The sequence below is a fragment of the Cricetulus griseus genome, chromosome 2 (assembly GCF_003668045.3).
Source record: "Cricetulus griseus strain 17A/GY chromosome 2, alternate assembly CriGri-PICRH-1.0, whole genome shotgun sequence".
In the NCBI taxonomy this organism is placed as follows: domain Eukaryota; kingdom Metazoa; phylum Chordata; class Mammalia; order Rodentia; family Cricetidae; genus Cricetulus; species Cricetulus griseus.
This window is the reverse complement of record NC_048595.1, coordinates 380,372-397,171: the sequence shown is the minus strand read 5'-3', so window position 1 is coordinate 397,171 and position 16,800 is coordinate 380,372. Positions and strand designations below refer to the sequence as shown.

Here is a 16,800-nt window from a genome sequence, read left to right as displayed (position 1 = left end):
TTAGGGAGCGGGTACGAAGTGCTGTCTTCTGGGCCCGACTGGGCTCACTGTCCTCTGTCTCACAAGGGCGCGGCGACGGGTTGTTTCCACACGAGTGTCCTCCTTAATTTGTTCACCCCTTCAATCCCGATCTTCCCGCCGCCGTCCCGTCCTCCCAGAATGTGTCTGTCTTAGCGTTCTGATGGAGTGCTTCCAAATGTTTTTTTGTAAACTCCTTGACTTTAACCATGGCAGACGCCTGAAGTGAGAGAACCGCGCCCTTCCCTTTCCCGCAGCTGGATCAGCCACTTCAAACCCCAGCTGCTGAGGCCGGCTCCCTGACCCTGGTGGCTGAGGACAGAGGGTAGTGACAGGCAACGGAGTGCAGCGACGCATTTAGCGACGCTCCCCGGAGGTGACAGCGGGTGGTGCAAACGGCGGCAGACTTTGGCGACGCTCCCCAGCGGTGACAGGCGGGGCGGGGCAGCGGCGCGCCGGCCTCATTCCGAAGCGGGCGGGCGCGGAGCGCTGCGCGGGCGCGACGGACCGTCTACCAGCCGGGGATGCCGCTCGACGTGTCGTGGTCCTCGGTCCAGTGAGCGCCGCTCGCCGCAGCCATGACGGTAGAGTTCGAAGAATGCATCAAGGACTCGCCGCGCTTCAGGTGTGCTGCGGGCCTGGGGTAGGGCACAGGCGGGGATGGGGAGCCGCCTTTGTGCCGGGGGCGGGGAAGGGATGCCCAGCTTCGTGACCGCTCCCGGTCCACCTGGATGGACCAAAAGACCTGGCCTGGATAAACCGGCCGGAGCCGGAGTCGTGGTCCCCAAGGCGCGCAGCTCCGCCTCCGGCCTCGGGGGACCGGAACAAAAGACGCCCCTGTACTGAACATCTCGAGCGCGGGGGTGAGAGCTCGACTGTCTTGGGCAGTCGTGTACCACTGGGCATTTGCATTCAGTGCCACCTCTAGAACTGTCCACTCTCCTTTGTGTTTGTGCTTTCATATGCCATAAGTACTGAGCTCCCCCTGGGCCCTGTAGTTCAGTTCTGGCTCCGATTGTCTGGCACCCTGCTTCACCTGTCCCTGGTTTCTGTCCTGGCCCATATGTCCAGAGCAGTGTATGGGTGCAGCCAACTGGAGCCATCAGAGCTTGAGACAGACACCTTGGTGAGAGTGGGTGACCCAGGAGCCTGGAGGGTTGGGGCTATGAGGATGAGGAAGTCAGGTTTAAGTGGGAGGGTATGGGCCTTGTTCACCTGTGAGTTTGTTGCTTTTATTGTTCCTGGACTTGCAGTCATGCACATCTATGTGAACCACATGGCCACACAGACATACATCTGTTTCATTGGGTGACATTTGGCAAGCAGTACTGGATCCCCTACCTCTGTATATGCATATACACAGGGGAATGTATTCTGCCATTCTGCCCCTCCTTGGAGGAGGTGACAGACCAAGAACATGTAGGTGTAGGCAAGCTGTGACACTGGGTTGGTGTGCTTGATGTGTGCACACAGCCTAGTGAGTGTGCACACATGTATGTGCATGTGCCACTTCTCTGTGGATTCATGAGCCATGTTTGCCATGCTAATAGACACATGTTAATGTATGCAGGTGTGTGTTTTAACATGGGTGCACATGTCCATACACATGTGTGCACCATGTCCCTGGAACACATGTCTGTGTGCTCAGTACTACTGCATGCATGCATGCATGTTCATGTATGAGCTTATATCATGCCTTTGCACATGTGTGCTTAACCACATATGTACATGCATGCTGGGTCTCTGGGGGCCTACCCCAGTCCAGCTCTTTTCAAAACCACCTTGCAAAAGAGTCAGCAAGAAATACCTCAGGAGCCTTGGAGCATTAGTGTTAGCCAAGAGTGTTCACTGACTGTAGGCAGGGTACTTGAGGCAATCATCTATGCTTTCCTATTTTCTATTGCTGAATGGTTGAGCGCTCTGAGAGACTCAGATACCCCATAATTCTGCATCCACGTTTGATAGGAAGCACAGACAAGGCCTCTATGCTGGGGACTTGGCCCCAGCTGAAGCACTCTTATCTTTGTCCTGAACCCTTTCTGAGGAGCTCTGGCTCCACCCTGCCTTGTGGAGGGATTTGGGCCTAAGCAGAAATCCATTCACTTCTGGGCCTTCTTTGCTATAGCCAGCCAGTTGGACTTGTAGGCTGCAGTAGATGTGGCAGCTGCCTAGGCTTAACATTGCTTCTATGGTGGGGGGGGGGGTGCTGGGGTAGGGGGTGACTCTCTGGACTTTGGTTCTGTGGTCATGGAAACCTGGCTCAGTGGTTTTGGGTGGGCTGAGATTTGATGGGTTTGAAGAGTACCTTGTCCAATCTAAGGTGTTACTGAGGTTATAACTTGATCTTTCTGGCCAAGAACCTTAGGTGGGGCAGGGTGGGCCTGTCAGAAGGATGTGGATGTGAGGTGGAGACCAGACCCTAACCTGGAAATTGTGGGAGTTTTGCTTTGGGGCTCCTGGCCTAGGATAAGGGCTTGTGACAGCCTTAGGAATGTCTCATAGTCCCTGAAGCTGTGGGTGGGGGTGCAGGGGAGCCCCGGAAGAGAAGCCGCCCAGCCTTGGCTGCAAGCCCTGCCCTGGGTGGTGCTTCAAGCGCTGAGTCATGGCTTTGGTGAGGGGGCTCCTCCCCAACCTCCAAGCTGCTGAGGAAGTCCCTGGTAGTCAAGACAAGCATAGTGCAGGAGGGAGATGCCTCAGATCCTTGGCTGAGGAAGGGAGTGCTGAAAGATTCTTAGGACAGAGTGCTGGCTCCCTGAGGCTCCACTAAGTGCCCACCATGTTCCCACATATGTCAGCTCCTGGTGCAGCCCCTCCCAGTTCCTGGCTCCCTGGCCAGCTGCAGCTCTCTCCATGCAGCTGTCTGGGCTGTCAGGCCTGCGTGGGGAAGTCCGAATCGTGTGTGCTCTCCTAGGCAGATAGTTACATCTGTGTTCTGGGAACTTCTGGCTCTTATATTGGTCAGAGTTCTGGGCCAGAGCCTCCTGTAGCAGCCTGTGTTAGGCTTGTAGCTAAAGGGTGTTTTTCCCAAGCAGGGCAGGCTGTGGAGTATCCTTTACAGGCATGGATGCCAATGGTTCAGTCAGATGCTGCAGCTCTACTCATGCCTCTTCTCTGCTGTAGGATTCATGGTGCCTTAGCTAGCCCTCAAGAAGAGATGAGTCTGATGGCCAGGACCTTTAAGGGTCCTGGCTAGGACAGCCTGGCATTTCAGACCCAGGTCTTAATTGAGGACATACTAAACTATGCCCCAAGTGTTTCTCAAGCCCTTTGCTCAAGAGAAACCCTAGAACAGAGCTTTCTCCTCGCCTTTCTAAAGAGTAGGGCAGAAAGGGGTAAGGAGCTGCTAGAACTAGATGGCTTCCTCTCTGATAACTCACCACCAGCATAAGAATTGTTCTTAGAGGGCTGTCTAAACCCTTGGCCTATTATGTTCCCAAGGTGCCTCTTCCCACACAGGCCAGATGAGCACAGCTCACCAGCTGAGCTGATTGTGTGAGGTGAGGGACTGCTGGGAGCCTGCCCTTATTTCCTTATTTCCTGTTCCCAAGTTGGAGTTTGGGGGGGTCACGTGCCTGGTCCATCTGCATTTGGCTTCCGGGATTCTCCCTGGTTTCTCCTGGTGATGTCATCATTAACTCCTCCCTCCCCAGGGCATCTTCTTTATCAGGCTGGATTGGTGGGAATGGGCTCTAAAGAGACCTCCTTCTGGCTGGACTGAGCTAGATGGAATGTTGAGGTTGAGGGAGATGGAGAAGCTTTTCCTCACTGGTTTGAAGTGTTGCCCTTTAGCTGTTGGTTCATAATCAGCCTTCTTTAGTGCCCTTAGCTGCAGGCCAAAATGGCCTGGAGTTGGGGCAAAGAAGTGAGGGATAGACCCTTTCCAGTTGAAGAGGAGCTGTCCAAATGGGGTCCAAGTTCAACTCTGAGCCCCAGAGAGGACTGTCATGGGCACCAACATCACAGCATGAGACTTGAGCATTATTATGCTTAGGAACTAAGGACTTGCATGAACTTGTGTTCATAGGGCATACCAACACTATAGGGTGTGTGTGTGTGTGTGTGTGTGTGTGTGTGTGTGTGTGTGTGAGAGAGAGAGAGAGAGAGAGAGAGAGAGAGAGATGCTTGATGCTTGATAGCCCCTGTGATATGGCCAGGTGGCTTCAGCCTGTCTGGTGAGCTCTGGGTAGCTCCAAAGTGCTAGACCTGGATCCTAGTTATGCCCACCAGGCAGGGTGCTTGCCTGCCTCAGCCTCAGTTTCCTGGAGCCCCCTTTCTGGCAGCAAAAACCCCAGGGGGGAGGCAACAGGAAATGAAACTCCAACTGATCTAACCACCCAATTCTTGTTGTAGGGCAACCATTGATGAGGTAGAAACAGATGTGGTTGAGATCGAGGCTAAACTGGACAAGGTAAGAGATCTGGTGGTACATAAAGGGCCCAGCATTGCTTGGCCCATTCCAAGCCCAGTCTGGAAATAGAGGATGACTCCAAGTATATCTGCCTGTGTCGGAGACATCTATTAGATGGGAAACAACTGCTGTGCTTGTTGTGTCTAGTGTGACTGGGGTAGGGGGCCAAGGATAAGGGTAGGGAAGGGGAGAGGGAGCAAGCTTCAGAGCCAGAGAAGGCAGGGGCTATGTGTTGTCTGGCCCTCTGACCCTGTGGGGCCATACTCACACTCCAGCCCTGTGTCCTCTGCTTGCGGTGTCTCTGCCTGCCAGCCCTTCTGTCCAGAGCTCAGGCTCAGATAACACCAACCTCTTCTTTCTAGTGTCCCTTTGAATACCAGGCAGATACGATAGTCTGTCCTTAGTCCTGAACTGAAGGGGGGCAACTATGTCTGGATGCCAATGGGCCTGAGTTGAATTCTGGCTGCCTCTGGCTGGAAGTGTATCTTCTATGGCCTGGCCTTGTGGTGGATCTAAGTTACCAGCTTAGAGAAACTGTCAAGCCTTCAACTTGCCTATTCTATCGCACTTGCAGCTGGTCAAACTGTGCAGTGGCATGATTGAAGCTGGCAAAGCCTACGTTACCACCAACAGGCTCTTTGTGAGCGGTGTCCGAGACCTGTCCCAGCAGTGCCAGGGTGACACTGTCATTTCGGTGAGGTGTCAGTGTGGGGGTGGGGGAAGGGAGAAAGCCCCCTAAAGGGTGTCTAGATCATGAATACTGGGTGTCTGTACTCTGCTTCAGTATACCTAACCCTAACGGGTGGGCAGGGAGGAGTCTTTAAGGACTTGAAGGAGACACTACCTATATGGTCTGTATGGCCTCAGCCCCACTGTTCATCCTAGTATGGTCTTCCCCATGATTTTCTTCAGGAATGCCTGCAGAGGTTTGGAGACAGCTTGCAGGAGATGGTCAACTATCATACGGTGAGCCCCATGGGGCATGTGGGGTCTCTGTTTCCATCTGAGTCCACAACATGTCTTCTGAAGGCCCTGCCTAGCCCAGAGTAAAGCTGGCTGTTTTTTAGGTAGCTGAACTGGTGGCCATGAGTGAGAAAGGCCATGTTCTGCTCCTTTAATCTATAGAAATGGTAGCCACTCCAAGTCTATGAGTCAGTGCAATGTGAGGGATGTTTCCAGGGGGAGCTGCCATGTCCCCAGGTGTGGCCAGACTAAATCCCAGGGCAGAGGAGGCAGCACACAGCTCAGACCTGAGAGCAGCAGTGTCTTGCGGTGAGGAAACCTTGGAAGTTTCATCTCTACCCGAAGCTGGGCAGAGCTTTCCACCCCAGGCCAACTTATTTCTGGGTGACATCCTCACTGTCATCTGGGTAGGGCTTGGTAGCCTCATAGGGCACCAGCACTGATGTGAATAGACACATAGAGCAGGCCAACTCTCAGTGGGGTGGGAGTAGACCATGGCCTGGGAATCAAGAGTCCCAGACTAAACAAGGGGCCTTTACTTGGCCAGACCAGGGGAAGCTCAGAAATAAATCAGCTTGGAATGGCTCATCCTGGCAGCTGCCGGTCTGTCTATCTACCCCTGGCTTGGCTCAGCCCTCCTCCATGTGTCACTGTGGGTCAGGAGAATGTATGGAGAGTGATATGAAACCAGTTCCCAGCAATCAGCTACCACCTTCTCCAGGCCAGGCCCTGTGGGAGCTCTCTGCCCTGAGTCCTTCTTGTTTCTGGTAATCAGCTTGAGGCAGCCCATGCAGAAGCTGAGGGTGGAGTTTAGAGGCCTGCCTGCCATCATATTGACCTCCAGACTGGCTAAGAGCCAGGTGGGAAGATGAGCAGGTGGCTACAGCTGTTACCCCTAGCCCTCAAGAGGCTCCTAGTACATGATAGGCTTTGTAGCTAGTGTTTTTTATAGAGACCGGGGGCCCAGGAAGAGATGGGCAGGGATCCCAATTCTCACCTGGTAGGGGATTGGACTTTGTCTTTGTCCTGTCAGTAGTGACCCAAATAACCTCTATCCTGCCTCTATCCCAGATCCTGTTTGACCAGGCCCAGAGATCGGTGAGGCAGCAGCTCCACAACTTTGTCAAAGAGTGAGTGACCAGAGCCACCAGCCAAGCCCCCAGCCCTATAGCCAAGTGCCATGGTGAAAGCTGAATTCCACGGTCCATCTTCAGGATAAGAAGGGCATCAGGTTCTTGGCCAAGGCTTCAGACTGTGAGAGAGGTCTTTGCCCTCTGACAGGAGGTTCAGGAGATGGGATAGACAGGGCAGGGTGGAGGAAGCAGGAGTTGGTTTATCCTCATACCCTATAGTAGATGAAGGCTGTCACATGGGTCTAGAGTTAGGGATAAGGCTGGAGTGTAGGCTGGACAGATGTAGATTAAGCTGGAGAAGGCTGAGAAGTCCTGGAATGGAGAAACGGGAGGAAAAAGCTAGGTAGAGCCTAGCATAGGGAGGTTAGGAAAAAGACCCTTCTCAGGGACCAGTTGGGGGGTGTTTGGTAAGAAAGAAAGTAACTGAAACCTACTGTGTCCTGCTCCTTTTCTGACCTCTGACTCTTGGCACCTACATTGGCTGGCACTCAGGGATGTGCGGAAGTTCAAAGAGACAAAGAAGCAATTTGACAAAGTGCGGGAGGACATGGAATTGTCCTTGGTGAGGAATGCCCAAGCCCCAAGGCACCGGCCCCATGAAGTAGAGGAGGCCACAGGTGCCCTCACTCTCACCCGGAAGTGCTTCCGCCACTTGGCACTGGACTATGTGCTCCAGGTTAGCTGTGGGCAATCGAGATGTGTCTTCTCCAATGGGTAGGGATAACACCCTGCAAAGGCCTGGAGGTAGGGTAAGCAGTAGGGGGTGGATGCCTTGATCTTATACAGGGAGCCTCTAGGAATATGGGCAAGGATGAGAATTCTTGGTTTCATCCAGCTGCAACCTCATATTCAGACAAGGGGAAAGACTGGATCCAGAGGAGGACGAAGCTAATACCACACAGAGACCTAAAAACTACCTGGGGGTTTTAGATCTATAAGCAGTCCAGGTGGATTCCGGAAAAGTATGGGCCACGGGCTTCTGGGCTCTGATACCTCACCTGTTTGCTCTTTCTCTGGCAGATCAATGTTCTCCAGGCCAAGAAGAAGTTTGAGATCTTAGATTCTGTGAGTGCTTGTGTTGGGAGGTACCTATGGGTATGGTTTGAACAATGGGAGCTTGGCCTCACTTGGGCTCTACTTTCACCTACAGATGCTGTCCTTCATGCATGCCCAGTACAGCTTCTTCCAGCAGGGATATAGCCTTCTACACCAGCTGGACCCTTACATGAAGAAACTGGCAGCTGAGGTGAGCCTACAGGAGTAGCTCAATGATAGCCTTCAGTGGGGTCTCCTGGGTGAGGTCTTGGGAAGGGGTCTACTGTCTTCCTGTGATGCCCTTCTCACAGCTGGACCAGCTTGTGATTGATTCCGCAGTGGAAAAGCGTGAGATGGAACGCAAGCATGCTGCCATCCAGCAACGGGTGAGGCCCTGCAGCCCCATCTCCCTGAATATGAGAGAATGTCATCACCATTCCACAAGTTTGATCCAGGGCTCCAGGAGACACATCCATAAACTCTGCCCTTCTTCTTAAGACTGTCCACTTATTACCCATTAGGCCTTGCAACAACTGCTGTCTGAATCTGCAGCAGAGGGAGGGACCCCATCTTTAAGTTGGGGAAAGCCCTGCTTACCCAGGCTGACTAGTCTCTCTCTACGGGAGCCATATGCTCCTGGCTGACTCTGATACAGTGAGCCTGATTTATGGAAAGCCTGGAGCTGGGACCTGGAACTTCACTCCTTAGAGCAGTGGTTCTCCGCCTCCCTAACACTGTGACCCTTTAATACAGTTCCTCGTGTTTATGGTTGGCCCTCAACCATAAAATTATTTTGTTGCTACTTCATAACTGTAATTTTGCTACTGTTATAAATGTAATGCAAATATCTGATACACAGGATATCTGGTACAGAACCTCCAAATGGGTAATGACCCACAGGTTGACCCTTAGAGGCTATGGGTGCCTCTATGACTAGTCATGGGCTCCTTCTGGTGAACAGTGGTCCCATCCACCCTACCCCTCAGGGCAGAGATTGACTGCAGGTGGGATAATAGAACCTGGCAATCTTTGGGCGCAGAGTCATCATTCACTGGCTTTTTCTTTCTCTTTTCCCCTCCGTCTTGCTTGGGAACCTCAGACACTGCTGCAGGTAAGAGAGCTGCACTCTGGGGTATCCAGTAGGTTATTTAGATGCTCTCTTTCTGGGGTGTTTCAGCACCGAGGATACCTCCCTACCTCTGTGCTCCTGCAGCCCTTTGGGAGGAACCTGTAGGCCAGCTAGTTGATAGCACCAGCAAGATGAATCTGGCCAGTCTGCCTACAGGAGTGGTGGCAGCTGTATCTTCCTGCCCCTGCTCAGGGTGAGAGCAGGTGGTAAGGCCTTCTTCCCTCTACTGGCCTAGCCTGTCAGACAACAGGACACACAGGACACTCAAGGCCCTCTGGCTTCTGAATGGGGCTCTGTCGGGCAGCTGGAGAAGGCCCAGCTGGCAAAGTGCATGAAACACTCAGGATGGGGTGGGGGGCAGACAGGGAGTGCAGCTTCCTTCCTGATCATAGCCTGCTTGTTCCTGAAAGCCTAGTAGTGGGGGCTGGAGTACTGAGGACCAGCTGTGAACACAAGGGATCTTCCCATAGGGTCTTTAGACAAAGGGCCTTGCTTGGTCAGGAAATTGTTGTGGTGGGCAGAGGTTCCCTGAGCACGTGCCTCATTTTAGCTTTTGTTTGGGATGAGCCTGGGAGGGGAAGGGATCCTTCAAGGATGGGCACTCCCCGAGGGCCAGCTCTATCCTTAGGACTTTTCCTACGATGAGCCAAAAGTGGAGTTCGATGTGGATGCACCAAGTGGGGTAGTAATGGAGGGCTACCTCTTTAAGAGAGCCAGCAATGCCTTCAAGACATGGAATCGGTAAGGGACTTCCTCGGGCAGGGCTGAGGGCAGAGTGGACATGGAGCCAGCTTGGCCTGACCTCTTGTCTTACATTTTTCTTCACCCAGACGATGGTTCTCCATTCAGAACAGCCAGCTGGTCTACCAGAAGAAACTCAAGGTGTGCTGGGGACAGGGTCACCTGTGGCCAGACTCCTTCCCATTTAGACCATGGGTTGGGCTGCTTAGTGGATGACGGCGACACAGGGCTGAGGGCACAGACAGGCACAAAAGTGTAAAAGGTCAAGGGAGCAGGGAGTTAGAAACACATTGCTTGAGTCTGAGATAAAAGAGAAAATGATATGAGAGTGGTGACCTTGTACTGCCGACAGGATGCTCTGACTGTGGTGGTAGATGACCTGCGTCTGTGTTCGGTGAAGCCATGTGAGGACATTGAACGGAGGTTCTGCTTTGAAGTTGTGTCACCTACCAAGTGAGGAGGCCTAACCCCAGGAAGGGTTGGGGAAAGCCCTGCTTACCCAGGCTGACTAGCCCCTCCCTACAGGAGCTGTATGCTGCAGGCTGACTCTGAGAAGCTAAGACAGGCTTGGGTTCAAGCTGTGCAGGCTAGCATTGCCTCTGCCTACCGGGAAAGTCCAGACAGCTGCTATAGTGAGGTGTGCTGCTTCTCTCCTTCCATGTGTATATATCTGTGTACCCCCCAAACAGCTCCTGTAGGCTACTTCATGCTTGTGCAGCTAGTGTGTGCATGTGTGTATGTGCAGTGTTTGCGTTTGCATGTGTACATGCATGCAGATTTGTGTTTGAGGGGTACCAGTCTATGCCAACCCTTCTAACTGGGGATCTTCTGGGGAGTTGAGACAAGCTCCTGATGGTCTGAGTGGCTCCTCACACCATTTACCAGAGGCTGGACCGCACAGCGTCACCATCAACCAGTAGCATTGATTCCACCACGGACTCTCGGGAACGTGGAGTCAAGGGCGAGAGCGTGCTGCAGCGTGTGCAGAGTGTGGCTGGCAACAGCCAGTGTGGCGACTGTGGCCAGCCAGATCCTCGCTGGGCCAGCATCAACCTGGGTGTGCTGCTCTGTATTGAGTGCTCAGGCATCCACAGGTAGTCCTTCTTGACTCTGACTAGACAGGGCTGGCTGAGGTTCTGGATAGAGTCACACCTTGCCCATCTCTGTCCCCTTTCTGCTCAGGAGCTTGGGTGTTCACTGCTCTAAGGTACGGTCCCTGACACTGGATTCCTGGGAGCCAGAGCTGCTAAAGGTATGTAATATATATAGCTCTTGAAGACGAATCCCACTGGAGCCCCAGGTAGGCAGGGGTGGGATTTAGGTCTTTGAACTTGGACTAACATCCACATGCACTGCACCCCACAGCTGATGTGTGAGCTTGGAAATAGCACCATGAACCAGATCTATGAGGCCCAGTGTGAGGGACCAGGCATTAAAAAACCTACAGCCAGTAGTTCCAGGTGAGGTGGGAACAGCCAGCTTGACCATGGGAGCCCTAGCCTATGGATGCAATCTCATGTTCACCTCTGGTCCAGGCAGGACAAAGAGGCATGGATCAAGGACAAATATGTTGAAAAGAAGTTTCTGCGGAAGTTGACCTCTGCACCAGCCCGGGAAGCCCCGAGACGCTGGAGGGCACAGAAGTGCCAGCGCCCTCACAGCTCCCCTCACGCCCCTACTTCCCGCCGCAAGGTCCGGCTTGAGCCTGTCCTGCCCTCCATCGCTGCTTTGTCCTCAGGTGGGAGGGCTGCCAGCAGCTGCACCTGAGCTCATATACTTGGGCAGGTTTGGGGACAGGCTCAATGCAGCCCTGGGAGGAGCCACCAAACCCTCAGTGTTACAGTGGGGTTGGGTAGGCTGGAGGCAGGGCTTTATAGGAGCCCCTTGGAGCTCTGTCTGTCTCTAAGTGACCTGAGGCAGTCCCCAAGTCTCAGTTTTACCATCTGAATATGTGTCTTATCCCTTTCAGCTGGCACTATGGAGCGCAAGTTCCGCCGAGACTCCCTCTTCTGCCCTGATGAGCTGGATTCCCTCTTCTCCTACTTTGATACAGGGGCTGCCGGGGCTGGTCCACGCAGTGAGTGCTGGGACAGGTTCCTTTCCAGTTCTCTCAGTGTCCCTCAAGAGCTGTGCCCCATCCCTTGCCAAAGTAACGTAAGAGGGACAGTTGAAGCTCTTCTGGAGAGTGGGCAAGACGGATGACACTTGCTCAAGAACTTGAAGAAAAGACTGGGACAGTGTGGTGATGCCACAAAAGGATTAAGACTAGAAAACATCCAAAGGGGCTAGAGTAGCAGTTCTCAACCTGTGGTTCCCGATCCCTTTTAGGGTTGCATGTCAGATATCTTGCATATCAGATATTTATATTACAATTCATAACAGTAGCAAAATTTCAGCTAGGAAATAGCAACGAAATAATTTTATGGTTGGGGATCACCACAATATGAGAAACTTTATTAAAGGGCTGCAGCATTAGGAACGTTGAGACCAATGGGTTAGAGTTATCTCGGCCACCAACTTGGGACTGAGCACACAACTGTCGAGAGTAATATGTGGAAGCCAGGCATGGCAGTTTATACCTATAACCCCAGCACTCACAGCAGAGGCAGAAGGATTCTAATGCATTCAGGGCCATCCTGTGCTACATAGTGAATTCAAGGTTAGCCTGGGTAAATTTGTAAGACTGTCTCTGTAAAAAAAAGTATAATGTGTGAAGTGTGGCTTGTGTGCACACAGGTGTTTTTGTAGGGAGCAAATTGTGTGTCCGTGCACTAATGAAACTGAATGGTGACAGCAGAGGGTGCTGTAGTACCAACCTTAAGCCAAGCTCTATAGCTCCTTCCCTTGCTGCCAGGGCTGTGACTTCAGGGTGAAGACCTTAAGGCCTCGGGGGCTGGGATGGGGCCCTCTGGGTTGTACTGGGAAGAGAGGGCTCCCCTTGTCCCTCTGAGCTATTGTTTGGTTTTCTCTCTTTACTTTCAGCCTGGGCAGCACTCCATGGTGTTCTCTAGTAAGGGCTTGTCCTGCTCCTAAAGGGGAGAGATCCACTAAAGGGCAGGTCAGGCTCCAGCTTTCCTCCAGTGTTCTGGGACCCCCTAGTGCTAAAGATTCCATTTCCTGTGATCCTAACAGGTCTAAGCAGTGACAGTGGTCTAGGAGGTAGCTCTGATGGCAGTTCAGATGTCCTGGCCTTCAGCACAGGCTCTGTCGTAGACAGTGTCACAGAGGAAGGTAGGTGTGTGCCTCTCTGCCTCCATGTAGCCCATCATCCCAACACCCTTGAGGGTTTCAACTCCCTATCCTTTGCTCTCCTACAGAGGCTGCCGAGTCCGAGGAGTCCAGCAGTGAGGTTGATGGAGAAGCCGAGGCATGGAGCCTGGCAGATGTACGTGAGCTGCATCCTGGGCTGCTGGCACACCAAGCCGCACGCACTCGAGATCTCCCTGCACTGGCTGCAGCGCTGGCCCACGGAGCTGAAGTCAACTGGGCTGATGCAGCAGACGAGGGCAAGACACCACTGGTGCAGGCTGTGCTAGGGGTGAGCTCAGGCGGGACACCTGACTTGTGTACACAAGACTGCATACCTACACGTGCATTCTAGTCTAGACAGAGACAGGCTTGCTTCTGTTTTGGGGGTGCTCATGGCAAGAGGTCAGGGTACATAGGCCCTGTCAGTGTCCTTTCCTGGTTCAGTCTGATTTCCCTGGATTCCCTAGGGTTCCTTGATTGTCTGTGAGTTCCTTCTGCAAAATGGAGCTGATGTGAACCAAAGAGACAGCCTTGGCCGGGCACCCTTGCACCATGCTACACTTTTGGGACACACTGGGTGAGTTCTGTGGGTCTCTCTTGTGCTACCATCCCCTCACCTTCAAGCTATCTCAATAAGTTCCTCCACCCCCAGCCAGGTCTGTCTATTCCTGAAGCGGGGGGCTGACCAACATGCCTTGGACCAGGAGCAGCAGGATCCACTGACCATCGCAGTTCAAGCAGCAAACGCTGACATTGTCACACTGTGAGTCAGGCAGGGTCCTGGGGATATAGTTACTGTAAAGGGGACAGAGACTATGTGGGGATAGAATCACCTCAAACTGTTCCCTACCCTCAGGCTTCGCCTGGCCCGCATGGCTGAGGAGATGAGAGAAGCTGAGGCACCCCCTGGCCAGCCAGGCCCCCTGCCAGGCAGCAGTCCTACAGAGCTGCAGTACCGCAGGTGCATCCAGGAGTTCATTGGCCTCCACCTAGAGGAAAGCTAGGGCCTGGCAGGCCGGGCAGCTGAGGGACCCCTACCCTGACCCCAGCCTACCCGGCCCAGAAATCCTGCATGTTCCTGAAGACCCTAGCCCCTCATCTAGCCACAGCCCTGCCTGTGACAACTGTGGGCCCATCCCAACAGCCCAGTATTTTGGCATTTCTGGAGTCCCCACTCTCCTGCTCTTCCCTCCTTCTGGCTGCTTTAATGCTCAGCCAGAGGACAGGGACCCAAGCACTGAATCTTTTGAAGCCCCACATTTGGGGGGTGGGGGTGCTGCGTCATCTGTTGCCCGTCATCTCACCTGGAGAGCCTCTGGCTTCAGGTGGTCCTTTCTTCAGGGGTCTGGGATGTCCATGGCACAAACCACTCTTGAGGTCCATGTCACCGTGTACCCCTCTGCCCTCAGGGCCTATTTCACCTTGTGCCCCTATGTTTACTGCCCCAGAACACTGACCTGCTAGCTAGGTCCTTCCTACATAACCCCAGAGCCCTTCTTCTAGCCTGGGGCTGGTGGCTGGCCACCAGCACCTTCCCTGGCAGGAGTGGCAGCCCACCCAGGGAATCAACCTGAGTACCTCGCTCAGTGACCCCAGCATCCAGGTTGGGCTTTGATGGTGCTGGGAGGTGGAACTTTGGCCCAGGCCTTCCACCCAGGCTGGACGCAGGCGTCTCAAGGCCACGTGGCTGGCCACTTGGGTCCTTGTGCTTGAGAGCCTAGATCCATCCTGCCTTCTCCAGAGGCACTGTCTGGTTTACCTGGGCCAGAGCCCATACCTAAAGCAACTGGCACTTTCCACCCTGTGCCCAATGTTCTTTGTTACTGACTGAGAGGATTTTCTACAACGACCTCATTCTGACTTTGTCTGCGTCTTTTTCTGTGGACTCTCAAGGACCATCCTGATCCCAGCTCTTCCTGTTGCTGGGAAGGCCCACAGAGATCTCCCCCTGCCCTGCCCCTAAGCTTCACTCCTCGGGCTGGGCCTCTGATAGGTCCAGTGGTCCCTTATTTGAGGGGGCCCACCAATGCCTTCAATTTCCCTTTTTTTCTGGAGGAGTTCCAGGATAGAGGCTGGGCCCCTCTGCATACATACTATGGAGCCCTTGTTTAGGTCAAGGGCACTACGCTGGTCACTATGCAAATACTGCCCTGGGAGCATCCATGGGCAGTAAGGTAGGCACTGGATCAGGGCCTCTGACTCCCTTGCTTGATGGCTGCGGCCCTAAAGAGCAGAATTGGCTTATTCCTCCTGCTTGAGCTCTGCCCACCACCTACCCTGCCACCTTTGGGCTGGCAGGATCCCACTCCTTCCTGCTCTGATCACTCTCACTTAATAAACCTCTGCCGCTTGCATACACTGCCTGCTCATTGCTATATCAAGCCTTGCTTGGCTCTGTTGTCTCAGCTGAAGGTTTGTCTGGTAGCAGACTGAAGCAGAGTCCCAACATTGTCCCTTTCCAAGAGGTAATAACCCAGCAGCCACCAGGGGCCCAATGCTTTGAGAAAAACTGACACCTGGCACCCTTAGCCCCTGTTCCCTGGCCTCTCCTCTCTGCCTTCTCTGAGTTAGAATATATATATATATATATGTATTCCCTTGATAGGAATAAGGATGAACTCAGTGAGAATAGCTGGGGCTGGTGTCCCTGGTCTGCACCCAGTGTCCCTTACCTGCAGTGTGTTTGCTGTGCTCTGTTTCAAGGTGGCACTGAGGTACATCCTGAGGTTTGCAACTTACCCTGATGTAGGTGATTGGGGAGACACATATGTGTGCAAGATAACAGATGGAATGACTGATTTTACTGTAGAGCAGCCTGAGGTCAGTAGATGGCTTGGCTTGGATTTACTTTTATTCCTGCTTACCCAGAGGCTGCCTTAAAGCCAGTGCAGGCTCTGTCTGATATGCATATACATGTGTATGTATGTATGTATATGTGTATGTATATAGACATGTGTCAGAAACATGCACAGACAAATGTGATAACCAAACAGACTCCACTGTGTAGAAGTACCTCTACACACACACATGTTCATGAGTTCAGGAGTCTAGAGAGGGGATACTTCCCAGCCATGTCTTGGTATCCCCCTCAACCCAAGAGGCCACCTCCTGGTGGGGTAGGTGGATAGAGAGTCCCTGGTGTGTTGGATATACTTGGTTTCTACAAGGGTCAGATGGTACTGGTTTCTGGGCCCTCAAATGGCTAGTCTGGCACACTCTGGGCAACTAGGGAACCCACTGCTATTACATTTACCAGCTTTAGGTTGAGGGATCAGATAGCTCTGTTGGGGTTACTTCAGTTGTTGAGATCTAAAGGGAGTGCCAGGGATGGTGGTGCATGTCTTTAATTCTAGTACTTGAGGGGCAGAAGCAAGAGAATCTGAGTTTGAGGCCAGTCTGGTCTACATAGCAAGCTCCAGAGAAACCCTGTCTCAAAAAAAAAAAAAAAAATCAAATAGCCAATGGTGGTGCACACCTTTAATCCTAGCACTTGGGAGGCAGTGGCATGTGGATCTCCAGGTTTGAGGCCATTCTGGTCTACACAGAGCAAATACCAGGATAGCCAGGGCTACAGAGAAACCCTCTCTCAAAAAACATAAACAAAATCTCAAGGACATGGAGTTTAGCCCAATTCTTACACTGAAACTTCCTCCAAAGATCCTGGGAGCATCCGTGTGGGGTTATTTCCTGCTGGACTTGTGGCATCACCCACTGAAGCTTGGGGTGGAGGTCTCTGGCTGGCCTCTGATATGGCATGGGACTGCCCTGAAGCAGTATTGACTCCCAGCCAGGATACTTCCCCTAGCAGAGCCAGTGAAAACCCAGCACCAGGGAAAGGGTGGAGACATCCAGTAGCAGCTCTAGTACAGACAGGACAGATGAGCCAAACCACAGTCTCCAGAGGCTGCCCATAGTACAACAGACAGGCAGTAAGTCCAGCAGGGCCTTCTGTACCCCACCTATAAGCAGGATGGGTGGGGGTTGCCTCTACCCAGCCATCTCATAAAAGGTGAGAGTAGTTAACCATAGGCTCTATTCCCAACCCTTTCCCTGTATCTCTCCAACCACTCAGTATTCTGTTGCCTAATCCACAATATGGTAGTTAAGTTCCTCATAGTGAATGT

General features: G+C 52.9%; 1 protein-coding gene across 3 annotated transcripts; it reads left to right on the top strand.

Moving 5' to 3' along the window:
* The first annotated feature begins 69 nt into the window (after window positions 1-69).
* Acap3 (ArfGAP with coiled-coil, ankyrin repeat and PH domains 3) lies at window positions 70-15,030 on the top strand. 3 transcript variants are annotated; one of them, XM_027398590.2, is made up of 24 exons: window positions 70-643; window positions 4,369-4,426; window positions 5,001-5,120; window positions 5,339-5,392; window positions 6,461-6,519; window positions 7,015-7,198; window positions 7,543-7,587; window positions 7,673-7,768; window positions 7,869-7,943; window positions 8,657-8,668; window positions 9,315-9,427; window positions 9,517-9,568; window positions 9,780-9,880; window positions 9,953-10,064; window positions 10,313-10,521; window positions 10,610-10,679; window positions 10,793-10,887; window positions 10,963-11,165; window positions 11,397-11,504; window positions 12,560-12,658; window positions 12,745-12,965; window positions 13,144-13,253; window positions 13,329-13,439; window positions 13,533-15,030. In XM_027398590.2, exons 1-24 carry the CDS (start codon window positions 597-599, stop codon window positions 13,678-13,680), a joined length of 2,502 nt encoding a protein of 833 aa, XP_027254391.1. In that variant the 5' UTR covers window positions 70-596; the 3' UTR covers window positions 13,681-15,030. The 3 variants fall into 3 exon arrangements, with proteins under 3 accessions (XP_027254391.1, XP_027254393.1, XP_027254392.1); XM_027398592.2 differs by lacking the exons at window positions 70-643; window positions 4,369-4,426; window positions 5,001-5,120; window positions 5,339-5,392 and having other exon boundaries at window positions 6,486-6,620; XM_027398591.2 differs by lacking the exons at window positions 70-643; window positions 4,369-4,426; window positions 5,001-5,120; window positions 5,339-5,392 and having other exon boundaries at window positions 6,503-6,643.
* The last annotated feature ends 1,770 nt before the right edge of the window (window positions 15,031-16,800 follow it).

Bases quoted from the DNA above. Each gene is read 5' to 3' on its own strand.
- Acap3 (XM_027398590.2), top strand. From the start codon at position 597: ATGACGGTAGAGTTCGAAGAATGCATCAAGGACTCGCCGCGCTTCAG. The intron at 5,121-5,338 runs GTGAGGTGTCAG...GATTTTCTTCAG, and splicing joins AGGGTGACACTGTCATTTCG to GAATGCCTGCAGAGGTTTGG. The intron at 13,254-13,328 runs GTGAGTTCTGTG...CTCCACCCCCAG, and splicing joins ACACTTTTGGGACACACTGG to CCAGGTCTGTCTATTCCTGA.